The sequence below is a fragment of the Filobasidium floriforme genome (genome assembly GCF_021052385.1).
Source record: "Filobasidium floriforme strain CBS 6241 chromosome Unknown HD553scaffold_1, whole genome shotgun sequence".
Lineage (NCBI taxonomy): Eukaryota > Fungi > Basidiomycota > Tremellomycetes > Filobasidiales > Filobasidiaceae > Filobasidium > Filobasidium floriforme.
Genome location: NW_025763622.1, coordinates 850,383 through 867,350, shown reverse-complemented (window position 1 = coordinate 867,350; position 16,968 = coordinate 850,383). Strand labels below are relative to the sequence as shown.

Below are 16,968 nucleotides of genomic sequence, written 5' to 3'. Positions count from 1 at the left end.
AGAGTGATTCATCGTCCTCGTCACTTGCCTCGCTGCTGTGCTCCTCCGATTCGCTGTCACACTCGACTTCCACTTGCTTTCTGAGATTACTCCGACCCGCAGTACCGCGATGAAGAGAACGATCGAGGCTGAGGTGCCTGCCTGTGGTAGCAGCCAAGAGTGAATTAGGCTGGCGTATTGGAGGGGATAGAATCGGCTTGTTAGATTTCTGGAGATCGGCTTTGGGAATCAACGGGCTTCGGATTCGAGGAGAACTGAGATTCGTCTTGTCGGCCAACCGGGATCCGTGGTAGTTTCTAGTCTTATTGGCAGGTACTGTATTCGGGTGCCCAACAGGTATACATTAGCTGGTGTCTCGTCAGATTGCTGAGCACAGTACGCTGCATGACATACCTGGACTCGCTTTGCTCCTGCTTGATCCAAGCAATTCGTCCACGTCGATCTCTTGATGATGACTACGTCCTTTGTTCTCCTTGCCGCTGATCACTGGCGATCTCGTCCCGATGACTTGCGCTTTCATGCTTCTTGCAGTTCCTGCATGTGTGTCATGTATGGGATTCAGCCCGGCTCAACGACGGTTGCCGAAAGGACTCGCTTACTGTCAACCGTCTCTGTCCCCGTTTTTGCTCCGATCTTTGCAGCTGAACGGGTCATGATGCCGGGTTATCTTGCAGGGTCAACGGATCTCGATGGATGTATCTCGCCTGATCGCCTTCTCTTTGGGGGTGTCGCAAGCCTGGAGTGTCAACATATATAGCGAAGGATATACGATCAAGGGATCGATTGGTGACATGATTTGATGGAGATCTCTGTTGTTGCACAGCAATTTCTTGACGTCTCGCTTCGGCTGATTCGACCTTTTTCTTTTTCGATCTCGGGGATACCCTATGCCCGGATCGGCGCGACAATCTGAAACGCGAGGGATTGCACGATCTGGTGCCGTGACCAGTCGATACCGAGGCTGTAGTATCTGATGTTGCCTGCTCTGCGGCGTCTCTGCATGTAAGTGACCGCACCTACTGTCAGCATTCTTTGCACACGGTCATGGGGTCTGATATCGTCATATGACCTGCTGTCACAGGGCAAACGCGATACGGCCAGGATCTCGAGCGATATGTAGCTTCCGTGATGTGATCGACAAAGGAATGCGATGAAGGGTAAGAGTGATATAAATCTCTACAACATCCGCCAGAATCCCCCCTCGCCCCCGTCCTCATCTGAAAAGGGACAACCACTTCCGACCCCTTTCCTATCGCGCTTCGACCTCACAGCGATCGTCGACCGACAATGTCTACTATCAGTGCTGATCGTGGCGACGATGCCTACAAGAGTATCCTGGAGCAGGGGTGTACCTTCTCCACCGGACAAGAGTCTCGCACCAATCCACTTACCAATGAATCATGTACCTGCACTGGTCCATCAAGGGCGGAGAACAGCTCAGACTGTATCGAACATGAAGGCACCGTGTACCACCAGGTACACGAAGATGACCGGAACAGGGCCGATGTCGCCAGGCTTTTGGAAGTCTTCGTGGCCAAGGATGAATATTCTGTCTACTGCGAGTTTTACAAGGCACTCAATGAAGCGAGCGAAAAGCTTGATGCAAGTGGTTGCTGGGCGGAGTTCCGTACCGACTATACGGCCATCCAGGCCAGGGTTCAAGATAGCCAAATTCTACAAGACGGACTCAAGAGAGAGCTCACAGAACGCTTTGAGATGCGACCTGCATTCATACTTCAGCAACAGCTGCGGAAGAGTTTGAGGGAAAAGATGAAGGATTGGAGCGCCCGAGAAGTCGACAGCATGGTGGCGCAGACCATCACGTCGAGAATGTCGGCTGCTTTGTGCGGCCGCCTTCACAACGATGCCCGGTGCCCGGTATCTGACAACAACGCCACTACCATTCTTCTTACGACTGGCCTTGATCTCAAAAGCATGTCCGAGCTGTTTGAGATCGTCTAAGGCTATTCACAGTGTCAACGATTAGCATAGACGCAAGAAGCTTACATTCACGATCAACCTATACTCTTTCCTGAAACCAGCCCCTGTTGTGCCTTATTATGACCTTAGACGATCGGACTTTGTTGTAAATCCTGCACTTAATAGAATCATATAGTGTTTCTTCGGTAAGAACGAGTATTAGCCTCTGATAGATAGGCGGGCCCGGAAATATGACTGACCGCCCTAAGCGAAGTAATCTCTTCCTACTTTGCCAGCACTTACCCAGTTTAGCGGAAGAAGCACTACAACCGCACCGAGCACCATGAAGATACGCAGTACAGTCGGACCAGGAACAAGACCTGTAAGGCGAGACCTTCGATGGTTGAACAATTCAAAAAGACTCACCTTGGCTCTAGGTGAGCGGAGATTCAGCAGGGTGAATGTGTGATAGGGATTTTGGGAGTGCAATAACAAATACATGCCAACAGGCGGGAAGCAAGGGGCCAGATTGCCGGATACATAACCTTGACGCCGATCCCGCGTTTCGGGTGGACAAGAGTTAGATTTCGCAAGGGGGATGCCGGACTCACCCGAGCCCAGTCGCAACCGATCATCTCCGACCTGCCTTGCGGACGGCTCGAGGCCATCCTAGCGTATCAGGATAGGAAGACAAGCATTTAGCCTGGCTACGAGGCAGGGATGAGACTATTGAGTCCGCAGTATCTTGCGAGAAGTCGCACTTCCCCAATTTCAGACAAGAACTGATCTCTGATGAGTATGGACAGTGGATATATGTTATTAAACTACGAGCTTACAAATTATCGTTACAAGATGAACGTTGACCCGAAACCAAATGAATCTTGTTGACAGGACGTTCTAACGCTGAAACCGACTCTGGCAACATCCCCTTCTACATGCCTTCCGTCTACCTTGCCCTGTAAGCTGTCCGACGTCCGCTTATAGGTCAGTCCGACGTATTTCCGAACGTGAGAGATGTTCACATGACTACAAGAATTCCATCAACACGTTGCTTCAGCGGGGGCTCCGGAGACCGGACGGACAAGAAAAGGACGATCAACTCACCGGAGCAACACCCTTGCTGAGGAGGTGCGTAAGGGTCTTCGCCCTTGGCCAACGAACCCCAGACGGAAGGGAGCTGTACCAGACAAGATGCACATTGTGACGGTAGGTTAGTAACGAGCAGGGGAACAAAGCAAACAAGAAGAAAGAGGGAAGTGGAGTGACTTACAAGGGGGTCCTTGGTAGCTCGACAGTACCTGATCAAGCTGTGTGGAGAAGACAAGTCGGTGAAAAGACAAATCAGTAGCTGATTCGAACGAATCAACCCAAAGATGCAGGCAAGTATGTGTGGATTAGAAAAAAACAGGAGGTGAAAGTGGTGATAGAGACGTCAAGAAGAGGAATATAATGGGTGGGATTCCGATTGGTCCATATGTCTATGTCTGGCCCTCTGTGTCAAGAGTTTTTATGCAGCCGAATTCGCCTGCGACCCGTCCTCGAGTATCCACATCTCAGATAGATGTTGACCATCAATTATCAACCATGTGTTCCCGGAATGCTGCGTCATCCGAGCGATCCATTCCTATGCCTTGCTGATCTCGAACTCCACCAGTCGCACCTTCCCCTCCTCGACCGAAACACAGGACCGATCACCATGTTCGACTTCGACTCACGAATTGCTAGCCTCGCTGACCCTGATCCTGGGCCTGTTCAGATCCTCCTTGAGCCTCTGGTTGTGTTCCGTCAAACGGCGGAGCTTGAGCTCGGACATGGATTGTTTGTGAGGTCGGGACGACATTATTGTTGTGGGGATGATGTGTTTGTCAGGGGGTCGAGGGAGGAGGTAGTCACAGGTTCACGATTGTGTCGAGCACAGATATAAAGGAATGTAGAGGTGACGAGAATACTTGATGTCTTCGTGGCCCGATCTATGGGTTGTTCGTGCGTCTAGACGTATGGGAATATCGTATGTCACCGGTTGTTCATCACGATGCCAGGTCGACCGTCGTCCCGGGTGTCTGGTGCTGAGAGGTTGATGTTTTGACGAGAAGCAGCGAATCCTTGATCCCTCGTAACATTTCTGATCTGATCAATCCCCCTTGCTGTTCGTTGTCGGTCGACGACAGTCCTTTGAGTTTCTCTCTCTCTCCTCTTCCTGCCTTTCGCGGAGTAATCCGATCAAAAGGGACTCTCTCGGCACCGGTTAGACGCTAGACGAACCCCGCGCCTTTGTTCTCCCAAAGGAGGGGGCTGGGCGTGAGCTCATCTCGATCCTGATTGAACGTGATCGAGGAAAGTGAACCAGAGTACCAGAGTACAGAGTGATCGCTAGGATCGCTAGATCCCCATGCCTGTTGTCAGCTCTGCTATCGAGCTGTAAATACCAGGTATCATCACGGCAGATAGGATATGGCCCTGTCGATAGCGGATGAGGCCGATCTGGACCGACATAGCTTCCGCAATGTGTAGGCACGACATGGATTCCAGGCTGCTAGAGGGACCGGAGCGAGATTCTGTAACACCAAACGCGATCAACACCGGGTAGTAGCTTAGTAGTACCGTAGTGTCTGCTGGTCTTCGATAGCTCCATGAGCCCCAAGAATTGCCATCTCTACGGTATTTCAGGCTTTGTAAAAAAACCTGTCCGTTTCCGGAGGAACACTCGCTCGACGCCATTGATATGGATCTCGTCCCTGCCGGAAGCAGAAAGATCTAACTTTAGCTTCCGGCATCGCGTTGATTCGTACCGGAAACAGCTCCAGGACGCCAAAAAGCGCGAAAGCTGTGTGTTTCGAGTAACAACCTTGTCTGCGGTTCTGCAGCCGTCGGTAGGATTCTGGCTCTCGAAATGCTCGCTCAACGTCCGGATCCCATCATCTAGGGAAGATCTCGCTCTCTGTCGGAAAGCCACGACCTTAGCAGGTCCTGTCCGTTCCGCTATTTCGGAATCACCTGTGGACTTCTCCCTGATCCCTGGGCGACCTCTTCTGGAAAAGTAAACAACCCAGAGTGTTCTCGAAAGCCATTCAGGTTCACCGCCTTCGTCATTCTGGAAGCTCGTCTCTGTCAAGAATGGCGTCTTCACCAAAAGTACAAGATGCCAACGAGCTCAGTGAAGGGTTCATGCTCTACTCTGGGTTTATCGGAGGAGAAGGAGATGCTCCACCTACACCTCGAGCAAAACATCGACCGGTAGACCTTCAGAACACGCCCAAGCAAGCGAAGAACGGCGACAAGATGGTACATGCGGGAACGAGATCGCCTAGGAAAGGGTCATATGACGATTATCCGGTGCAGGTGATGCCCCCTCCAGGCAAGGTCAACCCGATTGGCGTGCAGGACGAGCTGGACGATACGGCATACAATTATGCGTTGAGGGTCGCGTAAGTCCCGGCTCTCTCGACCGGTTTATCAGCAGAGTTCCCTTGAATTTGGCTTGTGTTCACACAGGTATATCAACCGGATATTGCAATCAGCCGTCTCGAGGCCGGCGAAATCGCCAAACACGCACAACCTCGCTTCTCCCTTCGAGCTCTCGTCCGGATCGAGTCCCGGTAACCTCCGCTCCCCTAACAACAACGGCAATGCTCCCAACTCTTACTTCCCCTCGACCTCCAAGTATCCCTCAAATGCGACCGGGTCGTCCGGGATGATCGCTGCGCCTAGCACGGCGACTAGTCCAGGAAGAAGCGTTTTCGGGAGAAAGAAGGAGAAGGAGGCTGGGAAACTGCCGAAAGAGTTCTTGCCTGGTTTCTGGGATTCGTTGGGGAACGAGGGCGGAGATGCCGTATGGAGGACTTGTGAGTTTCGGGTCGAGACAGACGGAAATGCCAGAATGCGTCGTCAAGCTGATATCTGTGCATCGTGATGCTAGCTGTCAACACGTTCTTATCCTATTTGCCTAACAAGAAGGCGACCAAGACAGCGTCGGGCTTGAATCTGCGGGAAATCTCGGTCCTTCTCGAGACGTTCAGCTCGGTACTGCCCTCGAGCGATGGGGGAATGACATCGCCGACAACGAGCAAATCGGTCAACCCTCAGAAGCACGTGCATATAACTCACTTGATCGCGGTCTTATCGACGTGCTTGCAGGGGTTTTATAACCCGATGAACAGGAAACTCAAGGAGGAAGACAAGGAGATGTATTTGAGGATCATGACCGAGCTGGATCTCTGGAGCTTGAGACCAGAGACAGCTCGAGAACGTCAGCAGTCCCAGTCGTTTTACGGGGATCTGGCCAGTCCTAATTCGGAACCCGAATCACCCAGCGCGAGGACAGTTTCGCGAAAGAGCTCGTTCATCAGCAGCATGGGAAGAAAGAATGCGGCTACACCGCCTCCCATGCCATCTACTCCGTCTTTCGCCTCGAGTAGCGTGAGTCTGGCCAGCGAAGGATCCATCGATACTCCATGGGACCGAAGTCCGTCTAGGGGTAGTTCGCATAACGGTAGAGAGAAGGATAGAAAAGGTTCTTTGGTGAACGATTCAGGCTCGCCTCTCGACCTGATTGATGTTGTGCGACGTGTCTTCGGCATCAACAAGGACAAGATCAACCATGATCTCGATTCGCTGAGACGAGCGGGATTGGATGAAAAGGTGCGTCTCTAAACGCGACAACTGACTTGCTCCGTACGCGCTGACAGAATCTGTCTCTACAGAGCTACCTGTCCGATTTGAAGGTCCATCTTGTACAAGCCAACACGGCGGGTCAGACCACAGAATCGCCGTTCATGCAAGAGCGTGCAACTTCCCTTCAAGCCGAACTGGGCGCATTGGTCCACGCTCGGCCTGATCTCGCTGGTATGAACATTGTCTCGCCCACTTCGGGGCAGTCGGGCAAGGAGTTCTTCTTCACGCCGAATCAGCGCAAGGACGAAATCTACGCCCGTCTAGTCAAGCAAGCCAGGCTGACTCTGAGCTGGGATACGCCTCTCACGCCAAAGACAACTGGAGAGCGTGAGCTGGTAGAGCTGTGCGCAGGAGTCTGGGGGATTCGGAACAAGACGCTTGCCGAGGTGAGCGTGTCGTTTCAGATCTGGTCGGACTGCCTCGGACGGGAGTCGGAAGAGGACGAAGTGGTCGGTAACAGGCGGATGATGGGTCCAGGCGCGTCACGCAAACGTGCCAGCTATACCGAAGAGTTTGGTTGGGCAGAGAGGGTGCTCGAGGACCTGCTGGAGCTCGCCATGGATATCGAAGCTGGTATTGACGACGAAGAAGTGAGCTCGGTCCGTTGAGAGGCTCACTACCAACTGAAAGGGCACTGACGTTATGCTTCTCATCAGGAAAAACTGGCAAAGTCTACCTTGATGACATTGCACAACAAGCTCGCGAGCCATCTGACTTCAGCTGTTGCTAGTATCTATCCCACGACCGCCATACCGCCTACCAAACCGCCTCCATCATGTTTCAGCCTGATCAAGGCTTTGCTGGACTCGCCTGATCTTTCCGGCTTGCTTCCGGACGCTTTAAGGGTTGGTTCGTGGCAGAATGCTGCCGACGACTTACGAGGCGCCGCCGTGGGAGAGTACGTCGTCAAACAAGTAGAATTCCTTGCCGAGTCTGGAGGCGGTATGACACCTGGCAATGAGGGCACTGAGAAATCGCTCGAGGGGTACGAAAAGTTGGCCGATTTTATCGAGGAAGGGGTGCAGCGCGTCGGCAAAGTCTGGCCACAGGATCGATTGGACGGGTGAGCAAATGTTCTGCATGTAAACTGGATGAGCCAATACTGAATACGCCCGGTATCTGTTTACCCCAGACGTCTTCATCCACCCTCTATCATCTTGTCGAAACAACTACCCTTGTTCCTCGCCGAACTGCAAGTCCTGGATCAGCCTTCTTCCGGTACAAAAGCCGACGTCATTTTCGGACTCTACGAGCGTACTGCCCGCTTGATTCACCTGTGGGAAGAACTTTGCCCAGGCGAAGATTTGGCATTCGAGTTGGAACCCTTCTTCGAGCCTCACGTAAGGGAATGGCTGAGAGGTACTAATGAGGTTGATACGCACGAATGGGTCTCGCGAGCTGTTGCTATGGACAGCGTGAGTTCCGAACCTCGAAGGCCTCGTTGTCATAGCCCCGCTTAATATCTCGATTGAAAACAGTGGGTCCCAGAGGGCACCTTGCGACACTCGCAATCGGTGTTGGACTTATTCCAGTTCATCAGGACAGCCGTGACTACAATTCTTGTTAATCTGCCTTTGGGAGAGTATAGCAAAGCATGTTATCTGATCGACTTTTCCAAAGTGAGCAGCTATGTGCATGTATACAGGAACTTAATAGCTGACTCTCGCCTCCAATAGACTGCGGCGGCTTCAGTGTCGCAATACGCAACGACGGTTGAATCGCTCTTCATGGCCGAGATGACTACAAACAGGGGCAACACCTCGGCTCCTCTTGAACCCGCGCCCTCTGTGGGAGGTAAAGCGGGAGCATGGCTGGCTAAGAGTAAACAGGCCATTCAGGGTCTCGAGCGGAAGAAAGTCGAAGGGTTCAACATACCTCCTACGGCCTGTGTCAAGCTCACCGACATGGGTGCGGCTCGCGCTTGTCTAGAAGATTTGGGTATCGCTATGGACGCCGACGAAACGACCAGGATCGTCAAAGAACACAACCTCAAGACCAACGGGTCTCCCAATGGGAACGCCAAATCGACTCAGCACGTCTTCACGGTCACTGCATCTAGGGGCGAGAACCTGCTAAGCAAGAACCTTCAGAAGGCTGCCGACGCCTTCGTCACAATGACAGATCCTGTTACCAGCAATCGCCTGCTCAAATCGAACACTGCAATCAGCAGCGCAGATCCAACTTGGGAACAATCCTTCGAGATTACTATCGGCGGTCCCAAAATTCTCGAGTTGGCTTGTTACGACCGAACGCTTGTCGGCAAGCACGATCTGATCGGCACGGCGAGCTTCAAGCTTGACCCCTCAGCTTACCGCGAGGTTCCGACTCGCGAGCTGTTGGTCCCTCTAAACCCCCGAGGAAGCGTGTATGTGCGCCTCGAGATGGAGGGGGGCGAAAAACACGAAATCAAGTTTCACCTTGATCGGGCTGGTCGGTCACTGGACCGAGCTGGAGAGAACATGACTCGGTGTATCGTAGACAGGGTGAGCTAGGTTTGTCCACACCGTGTCTTGTCGAGTGTCACTTTTTGACGGGGTCGAGCTCTACAGATGGGAGATTACGTCAAGTCTCAGCTGTCCAAAGACGCAATCCGAGAGCTGTTACGCCCATTAAGCGCCAAGCCCAAGAAAGGGACGGCGAAGCAGACATCTCTCTCAGACCAGGACTTCGAAGCGAGCCTCGTTCCACTTTTGGATTACTTTGACACAAACGTGAGCATGGTCCGAGTTGATTGCCTTGTCGTTTCCGAACTGATGTATTCCGGACTCCCTATGAAGTTCTCGACTTTCGCAGTCACCTTGTCGGACAAGGTCAAGCTTCACGTCATGACGCGGCTGTGGAGGCGGGTGCTGGACATTTTGATCTCGACATTGATCCCCCCACTGTCGGACAAGGAAACAACGGCAGACCCGCTGTCGACGCAAGAGATCAATGTGGTCTTCCAGTGGCTCAAGGTGAGTCGTCAGACATATCAGTTCGGACACGATCCTGATCGCCCGACCTTGCGCATTGACAGCTGTTGAAGAGCTTCTTCAACGCCTGCGAGAATGGGGTTGAATATGGCGTACCTCTTTTGGTACTACAGTCAGGAGCATACAAGGATCTCCTCCTCATTGGACAGTACCTCGATCTCCCTGTGGCCAGTCTGAAGGGAAAGTGCGTTGCTGCCATCAAGGGAGTGGGCCGACAATCGAGCAAGTCTCAGAGTCTCGCTCAGAGCGGGTTCACGTCTTCCGGCGCGTCTGAAGACGAGGAGAGAACGGCCGAGATACTCCTTAGGATCTTGCGTATGAGGTGAGTCGGCGAGCGATGTGTTTCGTCTCGCTCGCAACCAGAATCTAACCAGATCCATACGATTCGCACAAAAAGACCGCAAACCTCCGACTTTTTGCACAACCAGATCTCAGCGCTCAACGATGCCAGAGTCCGCAAGCAGGCATTGGTGCAGTAACAACAATAGAATATTCGACGACAAGCTACAAGAATAGAAAGGAAGGACATGTACAATGTAGACTAGTTAAAGGGCCTTTAGAGCTTCGACCAGATTGTACAAAGGGATCTAGGAGTTTGACGTTAAACGGACATTGAATAGAAGCTGATGTCCACTGGTCATTCCCGATGTTTTGTTTGTTTTCGAAAGGCAGCCCAGCCCAGCCTAAGCGAGAGTCGGGCGGCGTGCGGCTGCTTTTTCTCACGCGGCTTCCACCTCGCTCGAGGGGAAATCGTCGAGCTCCAACCCATTCTCGATCTCGATAATCATCCCCTTGTTGACAGTGTCGACCACACTTGATCTGGTAAATAGATACAAGTCATCTGCCCAAATCCTAGACCCACCTTCCTTGACGATACAAAAGAACTCCGGATCACAGTTCGTGAGTCGCTCGAGCTGTCGGTCGACCGTTCTCAGAGGCGACTTTCCGCTGACGGAATTTCTCCACCTCTGTCCATCTTTGTTGCTTTGACAATCGCATCTCTTGCATCGCCTTCTCATCCGCACAAAACCATCTATCATCATATAGCTTCCCTCATTCCTTAGACCTTGATTTAGCTACGCGCCATCTCCCGCAAACCCGACCCCTTGAAACCGCTCAGAAAAACAAACAAAACAACCGATCAAATCCATTCAAGATGTCTGACCGAAACATGGAACTGCGAAGGGCCAACTACAAGCAGAAATCTCAGTTCAATGCTGCTGACGTGAGTCGGACTGGCGAGAAGGCTGTATGGGCGGCGAGTAGGAAGATCTAGCAGCGTGCTGTGATCCGAGAAGCATCGATCGACATGGCCGATCGGCTAGACCGCATGATCTTGCTCGCTGCATAATGTCCGTAGGCATAGGACGTTTAACTGAAGCTGATTCATAATATCTTCGTCACATATAGTTGCGTCGTCGTCGTGAGGAGCAGCAGGTGGAGCTTCGAAAGCAGAAGGTTAGCACAAGACTCCCCGCCTTCTCGCATCTCTCACCAGCTAAGCGTCAAACCGATTTCAATTGATCCTAGCGAGAAGAGAACGCTGCTAAAAGGCGTCAATTCACCTCTGCGGACGATACCGATGTTGAGAGCGAGGACGAGATGAGCGGAACCGAAAGGGTGAGTAATAAGCTCGCGTGACCTAGATGGGGTCTGCTCGGGGCTTGGCTTACACACAGGACTCTTGATTTAGTTGCCGCAATTGGTCGAGGACGTAATGTCCGCTGATATCGACCGACAAATCCAAGCTACGACGCAGTTCAGGAAGTGAGTTTCTGCCAAGGATAATCTGCTTGTGTACAGCATGATCACGGAATACTGATTGCTGTCCCGATTTGTAGGATGCTGTCAAAAGAGAAGAACCCTCCTATCGACCAGGTCATTCAATGCCGGGTTGTGGACCGATTCGTCTCGTTCCTGGCCAACGAAAACAACATGCTCCAGTTTGAAGCCGCTTGGGCGTTGACCAGTGAGTAGAAGGCACTGTTTCGACTTTGAGCCTTCCAGACATTCGGTATTGATCAACCGCCTCGATCTTGCTAGACATCGCCTCGGGAACTTCTGAGCACACCCAGGTCGTGATCAACGCTGGAGCAGTACCATACTTCATCCAGCTTCTGAGCGCTAACAACTCGGACGTCAGGGAGCAGGCGTGAGTCTAGAATACCATCGAGAACGCACATCCATGTTACTAACGTGCAACAATCTGACTGCAGTGTTTGGGCTCTTGGAAACATCGCTGGTGACTCGCCCAAGTACCGAGATTACTGTCTGAACGAGGGTGCTCTTCCTCCTCTTCTCGCCTTGTTGAACGAGAATCACAAGCTGTCCATGTTGCGAAATGCCACCTGGACGCTTTCCAACTTCTGCCGTGGAAAGGCCCCTCAGCCCGACTGGAGCTTGATCTCTCCGGCTCTGACTGTCCTCACCAAGCTCATCTACTCCCTGGATGACGAGGTCCTGATCGATGCTTGTTGGGCTCTGTCGTATCTTTCTGATGGCACCAACGACAAGATCCAGGCCGTTATCGAGAGTGGTGTCTGCAGGCGATTGGTCGACCTTTTGATGTAAGTCGCTGGTTCACGCACACACATAAGACGACGACGTTGCTCAACGCCGTTCTTCGCAAACAGGCACAACTCGACCTCTGTCCAGACTCCCGCCCTCCGATCGGTTGGTAACATTGTTACCGGAGATGACCTGCAGACCCAGGTCGTCATTGCCGCCGGTGCCCTCCCAGCTCTGTTGGCCTTGCTGTCTTCGCCTAAGGACGGTATCAGGAAAGAAGCCTGTTGGACCATCTCGAACGTTACCGCCGGTAGCCCAATGCAAATTCAGGCCATTATCGATGCGTGAGTCTATTTACTGGAGTCTATATCGCATACGTACCGTGCTCATCAGAGCGCGATTTCTTTCAGCAACATCATGCCTCCCCTCATCAACCTGCTGCAAAACGCCGACTTCAAGACCAAGAAGGAGGCTTGTTGGGCCATCTCAAACGCTACTTCGGGAGCTTTGGCTGAGCCCTCACAAATCAGGTACATGGTACAGCAGGGTGTGATCAAGCCCTTGTGCGACCTCCTGAAGTCGATGGACAACAAGATCATCCAGGTACGTGTTCTTATGACTCTCAAGGCCTTTACGATATCAAAGCTCATATTGCGACATTGCAGGTTGCCCTTGATGGACTTGACAACATCTTGAAGATTGGTGAGATGGACAAGGATGCCAACGGTGCTGGAGCTTTCAACCAGTACGCCGTCTACATTGAGGAGGCTGGTGGCATGGTGAGTGTAACGGCAGGCGCGACATCGGGAAGGATCTGCGTGTTGACATAAAGCTTGGTAGGTCGCCATTCACAACCTGCAACATCACGAGAACCTGGACATCTACAAGAAGTGCTTCTACATCATGGACAAGTACTTCCCCGAAGGTGCGTACAATATGGCAAATATCACAAGTCTCGCTCGACGCTGACATTCGAATATCGTTGTGACACAGACGAGGAGGAGGAAGCTGCTGACGAGAGCGCTCCTGCCGTTGATGCGTCAGGCCAATACGCCTTCAACTCGGATCGTAAGCACTATACACTGCTTGCCATACGATAGTTGGCGCTAACGAATTGCTTTTTCCCTTCCCACAGTCGCAGCACCGCAAGGTGGATTCGCTTTCGGCCAATAAGCATTTCCCTGGGCTCCATATACCATCGGTCCAACAACCCCCTCCCCCCGTCTTACCCCTTCCTTGCCGGCTTTGATCCCGGAAACCGCAATTAGAACCTCGATATCAACGCCCACTGCATAGTTAATCCCCACCAACAACGACCGATCGAGATCCTCAAGGGATGTCTTCGATTCAGGGTCAAATCGTTTTCCAGGTCACCCAGCTTATGGCCTTTCTACTTCATAACGACTACCGCACCACCTTTTGCGTCTGTACATGAATTCTTCCGGGGTTTAGCATTGCTCGAGCAGTCTGTGCAGTTCTTTCATGGCGATAACATGCTGTAGCCATTGTACCAATGCATCTCATTCGATCTGCTCCTGGATCAGATCGATCCAGTCTTTTTGCCCTCGATCGGTTTGAGTGTCTCGCGTGCTAGGCGTCGTCATTCCGCTTGCGAGGCAAAAGGTTGAACGGCATATTCCTCTCTCTACGCAAAATGTGATCACCTTTGTCTCTACGATCTCTACGCTACCTTTAGCGGTTCAAGCTATCTATCAGACCTGATTTCAGATTCAGCAACCTAACAGAGTAGGGCCGGATCGACTTTGTCATACTCTGTCTTTGTCTTGGGACGAACGCTAGGGAGTTGAGTCCCGACATATTCTAAGCTACCATGGAATTTGGCCAGTTTGACGGGGCTTCTCAGGTCAGTCTAGGGACATCTGGAAGAGGCCTTCATTATGCAGGAACAGCTCGGCTAACCCGGTACTCATGTTGCCTCAAATCTTCCGCAGTACGGACCAGACACCTCTGTCTATTCGTCACATCTGGATGATAGGCCAGCATCGCCCAACGGCAGTGTCAGTTTGTCCGAATTGAACGTCAACCTCAATGATCTCGACATCGGCGACGACGTTGAACGCAAGAAGAGGAGACCAGAAGCAGATGCTCTCGACTTCGATGACCTCGACGTGCTGGGTGAACTCGCCAACCCTGACAACCTTCATGGACATGTAAACAACGAGTTTTCGGCTGCTCCTGAACTTCCTGAACACGCATGCGCCTATTGCGGAATTCACGCCCCGTCTTCGGTAGTCAAGTGCCTGGGATGCAACAAGTGGTTCTGCAACGCTCGGATTGGTGGAACTCATACAGGACAGAATGGCGGAAACGGTGGTGCCACACACATTGTCAACCATATGGTCAGGGCTAGACATCGGGAAGTGATGCTTCATCCGGATGGTCCGCTTGGTGATACGACACCCGAATGTGAGTCTCGAGTCCCAATGCCACCTCTCGATCCGTGACCCATTGTCGTTTGGCTCTTGCAGGCTACAATTGCGGAGCGAAGAACGTTTTTACACTCGGCTTCATTCCCGCAAAGAGCGATACCGTTGTCGTCCTTCTCTGTCGACAACCGTGCGCTGCAATGACTGGGAATAAGGACATCGCTTGGGACATTTCACAATGGTCAGCAATTATCGACGACAGGGCGTTCTTGTCCTGGTTGGTCAAGCCGCCTACGGAGCACGAGATCATGCGAGCTCGACATATCGGATTCAAGGAATTGAACAGGCTCGAAGAGTTGTGGAGATCGGATCCGAATGCCAAACTGGAAGATGCTGAGAGGGCAGAGGGAGAGGAAGATCTGCAGCCCATCTTACTAAAGTGACTATGACGCCTTTGGATGCCGACGACCCGGCCGCAGAGCTGACACGCATATGAATGCTCAGGTACGAGGACGCATACCAATATCAGAACATCTTCGGCCCTCTTGTCAAGATCGAGGCCGACTACGACAAAAGGCTGAAAGAGTCGCAAACTGAGAATGACATCTCGATCCGGTGGGACATCGGTTTGAACCACAAGCGCATCGTCTACTTTTCGATGCCCAAGCTTGAAAGCGGAGAAGTCAGGTTGGCGGTTGGAGACGAATTGCGACTGAAATTTTCCGGTGGCGGTCTCCACGGGATTAGCCAGTACAGCGGGTCGAGTTGGGAGGGTGACGGCAACGTCGTCAAGATTCCCAATAGTATGGCTCTCTTCTAGCGTTGACGGACAGAGAAGATACTGACCCGATGTCGCTTTCCCTTAACACAGATGTATCCGACGAGATTGCTCTTGAGCTTCGTCGATCGGACGGAGTCCCATCAGACTGCTCTACCGGCTTCTCGGTCGATTACGTTTGGAAATCCACCAGCTTCGATCGTATGCAGTCTGCCATGAAAACGTTTGCTTTGGATGAGAGGAGTGTCTCAGGCTATATCGTGAGTACGGGACAGGCAGTTCTAAGCCTTCGGTCGATTTGACACCCAGATTGCGCCAGTACCACAAACTACTCGGTCACGAGCTTGAACCTCAAGTATTGAGAACCCAGCTTCCGAAACGAATGTCGGCCCCCAACCTACCGGATCTCAACAGCTCGCAGATGAACGCTGTCAAAAGCGTGTTGCAGAAGCCTTTGAGCTTGATTCAGGTAAGTCTGTATGCGAACTCCTGCCTACGCTCCCGTGTTGATTTTTTCGAACTCCATAGGGGCCGCCCGGGACGGGGAAAACGGTCACATCAGCTTCGATCGTCTTCCATCTGGCAAAGATGAACCCGGGTCAAGTGCTAGTCTGTGCGCCTTCCAACGTCGCAGTTGACCAGTTGACGGAGAAGATCCACAAAACTGGGCTCAAGGTCGTCCGAGTTGCTGCAAAGTCTCGCGAAGCCCTAGATTCTTCGGTGTCATTCTTGTCGTTGCACAATCAAGTAGCGAACGCCGACACCCACCGAGAGCTGCAAAAGCTCATTCAGTTGAAGAGCGAGCAGGGAGAACTCAGTTCGACCGACGAGAGGAAGTACCGGGCCCTTGTCAGGAATGCGGAGAAAGATATCTTGGCTGCCGCCGATGTCATCTGTACCACTTGCGTTGGTGCCGGAGACCCTCGGTTGGCAAAGTTCAAATTCAGGACTGTCTTGATCGACGAAGCTACTCAAGCCGCCGAACCAGGTCAGTTGAAGTCAGACCCTGCTCATTCTGGCCATCGCTCATTGCCACACTCGACTCCTACAGAGTGTATGATCCCCTTGATCATGGGTTGCAAACAGGTCGTCTTCGTCGGAGATCATCAGGTCAGTCATTCGCTCAGTTTTGGGTGGGATTCCCGCTTATCTATGTCCATCTTCCAGCAACTTGGTCCCGTCATCATGAACAAAAAGGCCGCTCGTGCAGGTCTCTCCCAGTCACTTTTTGAGCGCTTGGTCATCCTCGGCAACAAGCCCATTCGACTTCAGGTGCAATATCGAATGCACCCGTGCCTTTCCGAATTCCCTTCGAACATGTTTTATGAGGGCACGCTTCAGAACGGTGTCACCGCTCCCGAAAGACTGAGAAAGAACGTAGACTTCCCTTGGCCGGTCATGGATACGCCCATGTTCTTCTATCAGAACTTGGGCAACGAAGAGATCTCCAGCAGCGGAACGTCTTTCTTGAACAGGTGGGTGCTATTATTGCCTTGCAGCACTCAATCGTAGCAAACAGCTAGCTAAACCTCTAATTATCAGGACGGAAGCAAGCAATGTCGAAAAGATTGTGACCAAGTTCTTCAAGGCCGGCGTCCTCCCGTCGCAGATCGGAGTCATCACGCCATACGAAGGGCAGCGTTCGTATGTGGTCAACTTCTTCCAATACAACGGATCTTTGAAGAAGGATCTATACAAGGAAGTCGAGGTCGCCAGTGTCGATGCTTTCCAA

General features: G+C 52.2%; 4 protein-coding genes across 4 annotated transcripts; 3 read left to right on the top strand and 1 right to left on the bottom strand.

Moving 5' to 3' along the window:
• Positions 1-1,287: 1,287 nt before the first annotated feature.
• HD553DRAFT_347004 (uncharacterized protein) lies at positions 1,288-2,176 on the top strand (the record flags this gene model as incomplete). The annotated part of the gene is made up of 1 exon (XM_046183265.1): positions 1,288-2,176. One exon carries the CDS (start codon positions 1,288-1,290, stop codon positions 1,960-1,962), a length of 675 nt encoding a protein of 224 aa, XP_046040156.1. The 3' UTR covers positions 1,963-2,176.
• A 690-nt stretch (positions 2,177-2,866) lies between these two features.
• HD553DRAFT_338212 (guanine nucleotide-binding protein subunit gamma) lies at positions 2,867-3,760 on the bottom strand (the record flags this gene model as incomplete). Its single annotated transcript, XM_046182333.1, has 4 exons — positions 2,867-2,883; positions 3,025-3,097; positions 3,191-3,227; positions 3,636-3,760. 4 exons carry the CDS (start codon positions 3,758-3,760, stop codon positions 2,867-2,869), a joined length of 252 nt encoding a protein of 83 aa, XP_046040155.1.
• Positions 3,761-4,566: 806 nt separating this feature from the next.
• Positions 4,567-10,200, top strand: HD553DRAFT_302619 (uncharacterized protein). Its single transcript, XM_046178774.1, has 12 exons — positions 4,567-5,345; positions 5,413-5,762; positions 5,837-6,558; positions 6,621-7,181; positions 7,248-7,654; positions 7,724-8,006; positions 8,070-8,210; positions 8,268-9,074; positions 9,141-9,302; positions 9,369-9,545; positions 9,608-9,885; positions 9,961-10,200. Exons 1-12 carry the CDS (start codon positions 5,035-5,037, stop codon positions 10,040-10,042), a joined length of 4,281 nt encoding a protein of 1,426 aa, XP_046040154.1. The 5' UTR covers positions 4,567-5,034; the 3' UTR covers positions 10,043-10,200.
• Positions 10,201-10,296: 96 nt separating this feature from the next.
• Positions 10,297-13,634, top strand: HD553DRAFT_302617 (putative importin alpha subunit). The gene is made up of 14 exons (XM_046178773.1): positions 10,297-10,463; positions 10,611-10,788; positions 10,974-11,021; positions 11,094-11,183; positions 11,257-11,330; positions 11,405-11,532; positions 11,607-11,715; positions 11,780-12,130; positions 12,197-12,415; positions 12,482-12,674; positions 12,737-12,850; positions 12,912-12,996; positions 13,065-13,139; positions 13,207-13,634. Exons 2-14 carry the CDS (start codon positions 10,720-10,722, stop codon positions 13,242-13,244), a joined length of 1,593 nt encoding a protein of 530 aa, XP_046040153.1. The 5' UTR covers positions 10,297-10,463; positions 10,611-10,719; the 3' UTR covers positions 13,245-13,634.
• Positions 13,635-16,968: the final 3,334 nt, after the last annotated feature.